The sequence below is a fragment of the Quercus lobata genome, chromosome 10 (genome assembly GCF_001633185.2).
Source record: "Quercus lobata isolate SW786 chromosome 10, ValleyOak3.0 Primary Assembly, whole genome shotgun sequence".
Taxonomy (NCBI): Eukaryota; Viridiplantae; Streptophyta; class Magnoliopsida; order Fagales; family Fagaceae; genus Quercus; species Quercus lobata.
Genome location: NC_044913.1, coordinates 10,269,227 through 10,280,879, shown reverse-complemented (window position 1 = coordinate 10,280,879; position 11,653 = coordinate 10,269,227). Strand labels below are relative to the sequence as shown.

Sequence of the window (11,653 nt, the reverse complement as noted above, 5' to 3'; positions counted from 1 at the left end):
ATCATTATAATTATAAGACTAATGAAGTTTTTGGATCTAGGAGACTGGGGAGAAATTTGAGTCCAGTTTCTTTCAACCCAGGCTTAAGATATGCTTTGGGCATATTTCCAACTCAGGGACTATCTAATCAAAGCCTTGATGAGAAGCAAGTAGCTTTGTCATCACATTCTATTCTACATATCCTTTTTTTTGGGCCTGGCTACTACACAATTAACTCACCGAAAGGCTTCTTCTACACATAAACTGCTTCACATGGGAGCCTGGAACAACAAAGACGGGCCTTGGGCCGTGTCCATTGTCACCAAGTTCCAGCCATTGGGCCTTTTTTAGATTTATTATATGTGTATGATTTATTGATGTCAATAAAAATAAAATATATAAATTCAACCATCACTGAAGAAGCATTTAATAAGGATGCTATTAGTTTAGTAAATATTTAATGATGTAATAATGGATAATAGTGTTTTCTTTTTAACCGCTTTGAACTTTCAGAAATCTATAGCATAAAAAATGTGTAATTCTTGTGAAGTCATACCAAGTTTAACTTGAAGATGCCTTAAATCCTCTGAATTTACTAGTAATGGAATGCTTTTGTATGAGATAATACAATATTTCCTTGGTATAATATTTTTGTGCTAGTTAATGCATCATTGCAATAGAGTAATGTTGGGATCATAATTCGCAACTTTTTTTCATTACTGCTAAATCTTAGAGCATGAAATGATGTTTATCACCTATTGCTAATAATTACATTTGTCTCGATTAGACAAAAATAGCTTATGACCAATACATACTATAATTAAGATGTCGTGGAGATCACCATGACGCACCCTTAGTACGGTGGTCACTCCACAAGTATAAATACTTATGGGATGTGGGGGGCAAGGGTCAGAGTTCAAGTCTCTAGAAGGGTGCTTCACACACATATACACTTAAATTATAGTATTATAATAAAAATTCTATCTTGTATAAAAAAAATAATAAAAAAAAAAATGTTGTGGAGATTGCCTACATGTCAAGTTATTAGTTTCATAATTTGTCATTATAATCCCTACTAATGTATAATAATTCAACAAAAGTAATGCTATGTACACAAAATAAATTGACAACGTTTTTCACACCAATTAAATTGCTTTTACTAATCCTCACTTGAATCTATCATTAATATCACTTTTTTATTTACTACTAACAATTTGCTACGCTAGCATTAAATTTGTTGTGAAATTCTCAAGTTAATGAAATGATAAAAAATTTTGGGGTAAATTATAAATTACACTCTTAAAATTTGAGAGCGTTTGAATTTTACACTTTAACATTTTAGAATTTGAAATTTACTCTCTAAATTTTATGGGTGTTTGAATTATACTCTCTACAGTTTAAGAGTGTTTAAATTTTATATCTTGAAGTTTCAGAAACATTAAGTATAAAATCCCCCAAACTTTAGGAGTAAAATTCAAATTCTGAAATATCAGAGTGTAAAATCTAAACATCCCAAAACTTCAAGAGGCAAAATTTAAATTCTAAAATTTAGGTGTAAAATCTAAATACCTCCAAATTTTAAAAGCGTGCAATTTACCCATTTAATGTAATTTTTCAATTTAAATTTATTTATTATTAATGAAGTTACACAAGAATGAATTTTTAAAAAACTAAAATTTAGTATTGAAATTGAGTAAACAGTTGATTTAGCTTATGCTAGTTTTTAAGAAAAATAATTTTATATCAAACGTGCATGAAATATATTTAAATAAAAAGTATACTAATTTTTAGAAGAAAAAAAAAAAAAAGTTTCTCCAATAATATTTTAATCCTATTTTTTATATTTTAAAAATAAAATTATCTAGTTAAATTATGAATATTTTTGACATTTTTTTTTAAATTATGATTAGAAGAAGAGAAGTAGCAAGTGGATGATATAAAACAAAACCTGAGAGAAGTTGAACAAAAGCTGATCCGGTAATCTTGGAATTTCAAGATATTTTTGTTAACACTTAGCCTCCACGTGTCCTCTTAAAAAACGCACCGCCTTTCAATAAAAAGAAGAATCCTCAAACCCTAAAAATTTACAAAACACCCTCAAACTGACAGACTTCACAAACCAAAATCCAAAACCAGAAAACAGAAAGAAAAAAAAGGTAAAAAAATGTTGAGGCTCGTATCGAAGAAGGTGATAGGGCTAGCCTCACAGGAGGGGTCGGCGCTGTCGGCGTCAAGGCCCGTCCAGGTGCTGCCACGTATGTACCACGAGAGGGTGATCGACCACTACGACAAGCCCCGCAACGTTGGATCGTTGGACAAGAACGATCCGACGGTGGGCACGGGCCTCGTCGGTGCACCCGCCTGTGGCGATGTCATGAAGCTCCAAATCAAGGTCGACGAGGTGACTGGGAAGATCGTCGATGCTCGCTTCAAGACCTTCGGTTGTGGCTCTGCTATCGCTTCCTCGTCTGTAGGTTCGTGTGCTGATTTTTGTTTGGTTGCTCAGAAAATTTTATTGAATTTTTTTTAGGGTTTTTGGGTTTTTTGTGCTTTATGTGTTTATTATTTGAATTTGATTTTTGAGTAAGTTGAGGAAAATTGTTAATCAAAATTAGAAACTCAAGGTTTCAAATTTTATGTTTATTGTTTATAGTTTCGAAATTTATTGGGAAATAATTGATATTCTCTTATTTTATTTGTTTTATAATCTATGAATTAATGTGAATTTATTTATTGTATGATTCTATTAAGATAAAAAGGGAAAATTTTTATAAGATTGTTATAAGATTAGCTATGGATTAGTGAAACTACAAGGAAAGATAGGATTGGAAATGAGGAGATTCGCATAAGGATAGGGCTGTCCAAAAAGATGGGAAGGAATCGTTTGAGGTGGTTTGGTTATGTTCAGAGGAGAGTGATTAGTGCATTGGTGAAAAAGAGTGTTGATTTAAGTTGAGGGAACGAAATAGGTAGAGGAAGAGAGATTAAAAATGACATTAAAAGATGTGGTGAAAAATGACATGTTAACTAAGGAAGTGATAGAGAGTATGACTTTGGATAGAATAAAATGGTAGAAAAGAACACGTTTGGCCGACCCTGACCAGCTTGTTGAGGATTCATAGTGAACCCCAACGTTATGGGGCTAAGGCTCGGTTGTTGTTGTTGTCGTTGTGTATCTTTGAAGTAATGTATGTCTTTGCTGTGTGTCTTGAAATTCGCTGACATGCTAAAGTTTGGCAAGAAAAATTATGCTAGGGTGTGTGAATGATATTTTGCCACAAATACAATTGTAAAAATTTGATGGAGACATAGTTCTTCTGTATCTTCCTAGGTTGTGGTGTTGACAGGAAGGCTTTATTTTTATCTTTATATTTATATACACACACACACACACACTAGTGTTTTTAAATTAGTTAGCTTTTAGGGGCAAGATGTTTGGCTTCTTTGCACAACAACCAAAGTTGCCCTCCTATCAGCTTCTCTCTTTTAATGATCTTCTATGATTACCGCTGGATTTGGGCCTATTTTTGCAGGGTAGTAGAATGCCAAAATCTTTACCATTCTATATAACTGCATCATCAAGGGCTTACTAATGAGACTGCCCCTTAAATGCTTCCACACTTCTGTTTTATTTAGGATAAGTGGCCATAGAAAATATCTGAAACTTGGTCTAGAGTTAGAAATTGCTATTGAATATTTGTCTCTTTAACTGATTTGTCAAGTTTATGGAAGTTGCTGTTTGTATTCTGCTTTAGCTTATTGTCCTTTTGTCATGGCATTGTGGCCTTTGTTATTGCAAGGGATTGTTCTAATTGCTCTCTGTCACAATTTTCAGCTTCTGAGTGGGTCAAGGGGAAGCAATTGGAAGAAGTTGTGACCATTAAAAACACGTGAGTTCTGCCATATTTCTCTGAATTTAAATTGAGTCCATGAATTCACTATTCTATTTTGTGCTTACTATGCCACTGTAATTATAATTATAGTTGTTTGATCAGATTTGATTTCTTGTATGATGTGGCACTAAATACACCTTTAGATTTATAATATTTAATCAAAACTATGAAACTGATCAATTTGAAAAGGATAGGATTTTTTCCTGTGTGAGTGTGTTGGATATATGGACATCACATGGGCATTGGTGTTTTCTCAGGCATTTGATATGAATTACATGAGAATTGAGAAAACATTATGTTATGGCAGTATTACTGTATTTAGTAGAATTTGCAGTTAATGAAACTGGCATAAATAGAACATTAGATTGTAGTGGATATATTTAGTTGGGACATGGGATTGATCGTCAGCAGGAGTCTGGATTCCATGTGATAGTTTGTAGGTCAGTAATTTGGAATAGTTAAATCTTAAATTTTCTACTTCCTGTAAAAAGAAATTGAAATCAGATGGTGGAAGGTACAAGTAAGACATAAAATGATTACCGTTCATGTTTTTTTTTTAAGGAAGCAATGTATCTTGCCATCTGTTCCAAATATGGTTTATGAGCATGTATACTATTTCAAACCAAGTATAACGAAGGGTTTATAAAGAGTTTTATGCTTAACTAAATTATGCTTTTTTGGATGTCCTCAGGGAAATTGCAAAATATCTCTCTCTCCCACCAGTAAAGCTGCACTGCAGCATGCTTGCTGAGGATGCTATCAAGGCTGCTGTTAAAGATTATGAAGCTAAACGTGCCAAATCAAATGGTAGTGCAAAGGCCGCTGAGGCTTGAAGATGTTTGTGGATAAGGCCTCTGGTGCCTAATTATGCTTATGTACATTGATGACGAAAATTTCCAAGAGTGAATTTCTACATACTGATTATCTAGTAGTAATGTAATAATGGAATGTAAGAATAGCTCCAGAACACACATCTTGGATTTTAAGTTGTACCCTTTGAGTAAATTGAATATTAAAAAGTGTGTTCCTTCCCATCCACCCACCCCCCTTTGTTTCCTCGAGGATGTGAAGGAGGTTTGATTCTGTTATATTGCGTGACCACATATGGATGCCTGCTAACACATATGAAATGTTTTTGATCTATTTTATAGTATGAGATTAATACCCAAAAACTCTCGTGTTGAAATTTATATTTATAGAATGATTAGTTTTTTCTTTCCTCCCAGAGCTTTAAACTTTAAAATGTGAGACGGTGTGGTTATACCGTTATAGTTAGCTTAACCAATAAAGCTTAATGTTGTCAAGTAAAAATTTTCAAATTTGAATCTAGTCTATATTAAAAAACAATTGGTTGGTCTAATAATAACGCTCTGTTTGTTTTAGGGCTGTAAATGAACCAAGTTGTACATAAACAGTTCGCTTGGCTTGATAAAAAGTTTGTTCATGTTTGTTTGTTTATAAACAAGCCAAGCTTAAACTTTAGTTTTAGGCTTGTTTAATAAATGAGCCGAACTCGAGTAAAAAATATTGTTCATGAACAAGCTCGTGAACATCAAAACTCGATAAATAAGTAACAAAACAAGTTGAGTTTAGATTTATTTATGAGTTTGGTAATAAAATTGATATGAGCTTGACAAGTAAACTCATATTCTTCTAAAACTTTAATTAATTATAAGTTGAGACCACTCATCTAAACCGAATAGGCTAGATAATAGACTTGATAATATACTTGTTTTGGATCTCAACCTTAAAAGCATGATATTGAATTTGAGTTTGGGCTTGATATTGAGCTCGAGCTTGGCTTGATTAATGAATCAAGCCAAGCTCAAGTTTTTATACTTTATAACGAGCTCAAACATGAACATTATTTTTAGGCTCGCATCAAGTTTAAGCCAAGCTTGAATATTCTACTTTTTTTGTCGAGTCAAGCTTGAACATTCACTACTCAACAAATCTCGCCTCGTTTACAGCCCTAGTTTGTTTTCATAAAAAAATTTGTGTAAATATAGTTTTTCATGTTTTTAGTTTTTGGTAGTATTAGAAAAAATGAGTCAAAAGAAAATTATTTTTAGTCAATATAAAAAATAAGGCTTATTTTTAGAGACGGTTTTCCACTTTTTTTTTTTAATATATAAAATAACTCTATTTCACAGCAAAATAAATAAGATAAGTTAGAAGATTATTTTTCAACTTATTTAAAATTACTACCAAACATAAGAAAATGTGGTAGTTTTATAAAAAATACTTTTTGAAAAATGATTAATTTTTTAACAAATATTTTTGCCGAAACAAAATAGAGCGTAAAAAACAATCATTATGGATGTGACATCATAGGTTAATATTGTATAATTTGTATTGTATGTGCAACCAAAATTTTGAACAAATGCGGTGTTGTCCTGCTCTCAACAACTCTGTTATTGAAAGGTGAAGTGCCCTTGAGAAGCAACCGACGGATTGCTTCTTAAAAAAAACGTCTAAAAGTGATCAATTTTTTTTTTTTTTTTTTTGGTTGAATGTCTAAAAGTGATCGTTTAGGTGTTCACAAATGTAGTTAAAGCCTGTTACAGAGCAATTTTTTGATAAAGGAAGCATTGCTTGAGAGTTTTTATATATATAAAAAAAATAAAAATAAAATAAATAAATAAATAAATAAAAATTTAAAAACCAACCAATGTGCTTAGACTTTGAATTTGTATGATTAAGAAAGTGTCCAAAAGTTTTTTTTTTTTTTTTTTAAGAAAGAGAAAGTGTCCAAAAGTTGGCTTTAAGCTCTTCCACTAAATTCAAACACATGGTTACTTTGACCAATAAAATACAAATAATGTCACATTTTCAGATCATATATAATATATTAAAGTGAAAGTATAATCAATAATTTAAATAATATTTTAATTGTACTCCAATTTTGTGACAAGTGTACTTTTGATCAACCTCTTTTTTCAAGTGTCTTTAGATTTTTGATGCACTATAAATTGATGTCAAGCGTCATTCAAATTATACTTTAATTTGTATAGATTATATCTACATGCAAATTAATTCATCTAAACTTGGAGGGAATGTCATGTATTGCACTTAAAGTGCTATATTTAAGTTTTATCCATATAAAATATACTTATATAAATTTGATATTGGATAATTTGAATTATGTAAGTTTGTAAATAAAGTTTTTGAGATATTAAATTAGTATTTGTAATTTATTGATAATATAAATAGTCCATTTCATATAAAAAAATTAAATCTATTTTCAATAATAAGGTTGGTAAATCTAATTTTTATAAGTTCATAAACAAAAGTCATTTTATCTAAGAAACTTAGATTAAATTTGTAGAGACACAATTTTTAACGACCCAAGAATGATGTTGGGCTCGTATGTAAAAGACCCGAACAATATAATTCATAGAGGGTAAGATAGAAAGGCTAGACCTTGGTCGTTGGACGGTAGTTTAGTCATGATTTTCTGGGAAGCTCATACGAAGGTAGGTTTGGCCTGTATAACTAAGCCTTACATCGATGTAGTTTGAAAGGTTTGACTCCTCGGACTAAGTCTGAGGAGCATCGCATTCTCACCGTTCTTCCCTTTTTTTTTGTAGGATCCTCACCCTCTGTCTCAGCTTTCTTTCCCTTTTATACTAGTATTTACTTCCCGTTCTTCACCTACGTGTCAGTTTTTCCTCTTTTTTTTTTTTTTGGGTAAGTACTCGTCCCATCAATCCATACGTCAGAGTGGTTGGGGAAAGTTGAATAGCAGGGTCTGGGGTATGGGCTTGCTAGATGCTGGGCTCCACATTATGGTGTGGGCAGCTTTCTCCCTTGTAATACTTTTGTACTGAGTTTGTCCTTTACTTCAGGCGTTTTGTGAGGTGTTGAGCGTGAGATCGTCCTCGGCCACATCCTTGGACCTTTAAAGGACTTTCATCATACGTCCTTGGTAGTAGGGCTCCTCGGCCTAAGCTTCGGGCCTTTAATACAAGGTAGGTTGGGACCGCAGATTTTGGGCCCCACAATAGCCCCTCAAAATCCTACTACCCAGCCTTGTTGTTGGGGAGGAGGGTTTTGGTGAGATAGGGCCCACATCATGGCTCACTCAAATTCTGCACTTTTACTAATATTTGGGTTTTCCCACTTACATGTGAGACGTGCCAAATTAAGAGGCATTCCTTTATTCACTCACGCGGAGCCCTTTGATGCTCCAGTATTCGAGGCGCACCTTCACGAGGATCTTCAGATCCTACGGCTGCGGATGAGGTTGGAAATTGAGCCAAGTCTGCCTTGTCCGTAGCACTCCTTGGAAACTTGCATGGATTAAATGCCACTGGTTTGCTTTCTGTATAAATAGGATAGGGGGTCACTCCCCTTGCATATAAACCCTTCTGCGTCCTTCAGAATCATAACCCTTCCTCTATACACACGATCTCCATTTCCAGTGCCATTCTGCCTCAGAGCAATATGTTTGAGGCATGGGTGGGGATGAAGGGTCTTCACCCGCTTCAGAGGCACCGAATCCTTCCGATACTTAAGGTGATGTGGTCCGGACAAGGGAGGCACAGATTCAAAACAATTCTCCGTCTTGACAAAGGGGGAAATGGTATTTCTCCCTCTTTCAGTCAAAATCCGAAGCAGGTACTGGTCGCACCAGATTCTTGGTGCGTCAGAAGCAAGGTTTTCCACCATCAGCGTCGTCTGCTTTATTGCAGGCATGGTTACGTGGAGGCTCATCAACTGCCGGCTCCCGGCATCTTTTCTTCAACTGTGCTGGCCGCAAGTTGGGTTCCCTGCACCTTTTCTTCAGCAGTGCAAGCCCCAAGTTGGGCTCTTTTGCTGCCTGAGTTACAAGCATGTAAAAGTATTAAGGGATGGCTTCCTTAGACAAAATTTTGGAGCGGCAGCACGTCTCTTCTCTGCATTTCTTCTTCGGCTTTTCCTTCATTCCCTTGTATCTTTTCTTTTCGCTTGTGTAGTTAGTTTCAGTATGAGCTTATTTAGGCTCTTTCATTGTACGCTGTACTGTTCCTTTATCTTAATAAGAAATGGACTTGCTTACTCTCAAATACTTTTCTTTTCTGCAACAACTATTTTGTGCATGAATATTAAATGTGCATTTTCCTTTAATGATGCTTAGAGCAGGAAAAAACCTTGAAACAAATTCCTACTAGTTTGAACTTTCTGACATTGTCAAGTATAATAATGGTAATTCCCAGTAGATTAAACTTTTGAAACTAACCGAGATAACGGCTGAGCGCTTCGTAATGCATGCAAGGCGACCGTCCGAGAACGATAAATTTCAAATAATTCGTCCGAGAGGGTGGCCGAGCAGTGAGGGACTTTGACTGTGTTTTTGACAACATATTGCCCTATATTGCATCAATCCCCTTGGTATTGAGGATCCGAGGATAGACGGGGGAATTCATGCAGTTTAGGGACTAGCCCAACTATCAATGGGGAACTCTTCTCTGGGGTAGATTCTAAGGGCCATATAACATCCAGGTTGTCTCCAAACCCCATGTTGTCTCTTCTAGGTAGTTGGTTTCCCCAAAGGCTTGAGTCCGAGGACCATACAAGGGCTTGGTTCTGTCCAAAACTTGTGTTTTTTCTTTTAAGTAGTTGGTTTCCTCATAGGCTTGAGTCCGAGGATCATACAAGGCCTTGGTTTTGTCCAAAACTTGTGTTTTTTCTTTTACGTAGTTGGTTTCCCCATAGGCTTAAGTCCGAGGACCATACAAGACCTTGGTTCTGTCCAAAACTTGTGTTTTTTCTTTTAAGTAGTTGGTTTTCCCATAGGCTTGAATCCGAGAACCATACAAGGTTTCCCTATAGGTTTAAGTCCGAGGACCATACAAGGCCTTGGTTCTGTCCAAAACTTGTATTTTTTCTTTCAAGTAGTTGGTTTCCCCATAGGCTTGAGTCCGAGGACCATACAAGGCCTTGGTTCTGCCCAAAACTTGTATTTTTTCTTTTAAGTAGTTGGTTTCCCCATAGGCTTGAGTCCGAGGACCATACAAGGCCTTGGTTCTGTCCAAAACTTGTGTTTTTTCTTTTAAGTAGTTGGTTTCCCCATAGGCTTGAGTCCGAGGACCATACAAGGCCTTGGTTCTGTCCAAAACTTGTGTTTTTTCTTTTAAGTAGTTGGTTTCCCCATAAGCTTGAGTCCGAGGACCATACAAGGCCTGGTTCTGTCCAAACTTGTGTTTTTTCTTTTAAGTAGTTGGTTTCCCCATAGGCTTGAGTCCGAAGATCATACAAGGCCTGGTTCTGTCCAAAACTTGTGTTTTTTCTTTAAGTAGTTGGTTTCCCCATAGGCTTGAGTCCAAGGACCATACAAGGCCTTGGTTCTGTCCAAAACTTGTGTTTTTCTTTTAAGTAGTTGGTTTCCCCATAGGCTTGAGTCCGAGGACCATACAAGGTCCTTGGTTCTGTCCAAAACTTGTGTTTTTTCTTTTAAGTAGTTGGTTTCCCCATAGGCTTGAGTCCGAGGACCATACAAGGTCTGGTTTTGTCCCAACTTGTTTTTTCTTTAAGTTTGGTTTCCCATAGGCTTGAGTCCGAGGACCATACAAGGTCTTGGTTTTGTCCAAAACTTGTATTTTTTCTTTTAAGTAGTTGGTTTCCCATAGACTTGAGTCCGAGGACCATACTAGGCCTCAGTTCTGTCCAAAACTTGTTTTTTTTTTCTTTTAAGTAGTTGGTTTCCCCATAGGCTTGAGTCCGAGGACCATACAAGGCCTTGGTTCTGTCCAAAACTTGTGTTTTTTCTTTTAAGTAGTTGGTTTTTCCATAGGCTTGAGTCCGAGGACCATACAAGGTCTTGGTTCTGTCCAAAACTTGTGTTTTTTCTTTTAAGTAGTTGGTTTCCCCATAGGCTTGAGTCCGAGGACCATACAAGACCTTGGTTCTGTCCAAAACTTGTGTTTTTTCTTTTAAGTAGTTGGTTTCCCCATAGGCTTGAGTCCGAGGACCATATAAGGCCTTGGTTCTGTCCAAAACTTGTATTTTTTCTTTTGAAGGTAGCCCCTCGACCAGGGTGGGGAGAGTTAACTTGAGGTTGGAAGCCCCTAGAGCTGCCCGTGCCATTGGCACTGCAAGGCGTAGCCCCTAGCGGAAGTTTATGTCAGAGCAAAAGCTACATGTCGCTGGAAATGGAGGAAACTTTGCGGACCTCTGATCGATAAAGACTTGACTCCACCGCCACCTGCGCCAACGTGCAAGCCTTCCCACAGACAGCGCCAATTGTAAGAACACAATTTTTAACGACCCAAGAATGATGTTGGGCTCGTATGTAAAAGACCTGAACAATATAATTCATAGAGGGTGGGATAGAAAGGCTGGACCTTGGTCGTTGGACGGCGGTTTAGTCATGATTTTCTGGGAAGCTCATACGAAGGTAGGTTTGGCCTGTATAACTAAGCCTTACATCGATGTAGTGTGAAAGGTTTGACTCCTCGGACTAAGTCCGAGGAGCATCGCATTCTCACCGTTCTTCCCTTTTTTTTTGTAGGATCCTCCCCCTCTGTCTCAGCTTTCTTTCCCTTTTATACTAATATTTACTTCCCGTTCTTCACCTACGTGTCAGTTTTTCCTTTTTTTTTTTTTTTGGTAAGTACTCGTCCCATCAATCTATACGTCAGAGTGGTTGGGGAAAGTTGAATAGCAGGGTCTGGGGTATGGGCTTGCCAGGTGTTGGGCTCCACATTATGGTGTGGGCAGCTTTCTCCCTTGTAATGCTTTTGTACTGAGTTTGTCCTTTACTTCAGGCGTTTTGTGAGGTGTTGAGCATGAGATCGTCC

The 11,653-nt window shown here is 36.2% G+C and overlaps 1 protein-coding gene across 1 annotated transcript; it reads left to right on the top strand.

Annotated features, from left to right (window-relative positions):
• Positions 1-2,058: 2,058 nt before the first annotated feature.
• On the top strand, positions 2,059-4,960 carry LOC115962456 (iron-sulfur cluster assembly protein 1-like). The gene is made up of 3 exons (XM_031081293.1): positions 2,059-2,453; positions 3,815-3,869; positions 4,564-4,960. Exons 1-3 carry the CDS (start codon positions 2,144-2,146, stop codon positions 4,703-4,705), a joined length of 507 nt encoding a protein of 168 aa, XP_030937153.1. The 5' UTR covers positions 2,059-2,143; the 3' UTR covers positions 4,706-4,960.
• The last annotated feature ends 6,693 nt before the right edge of the window (positions 4,961-11,653 follow it).

Coding starts and splice junctions, on each gene's coding strand:
- LOC115962456 (XM_031081293.1), top strand. CDS start 2,144: ATGTTGAGGCTCGTATCGAAGAAGGTGATAGGGCTAGCCTCACAGGAG. Junction 2,454..3,814: donor TATCGCTTCCTCGTCTGTAG/GTTCGTGTGCTG, acceptor CACAATTTTCAG/CTTCTGAGTGGGTCAAGGGG. Junction 3,870..4,563: donor GTTGTGACCATTAAAAACAC/GTGAGTTCTGCC, acceptor GGATGTCCTCAG/GGAAATTGCAAAATATCTCT.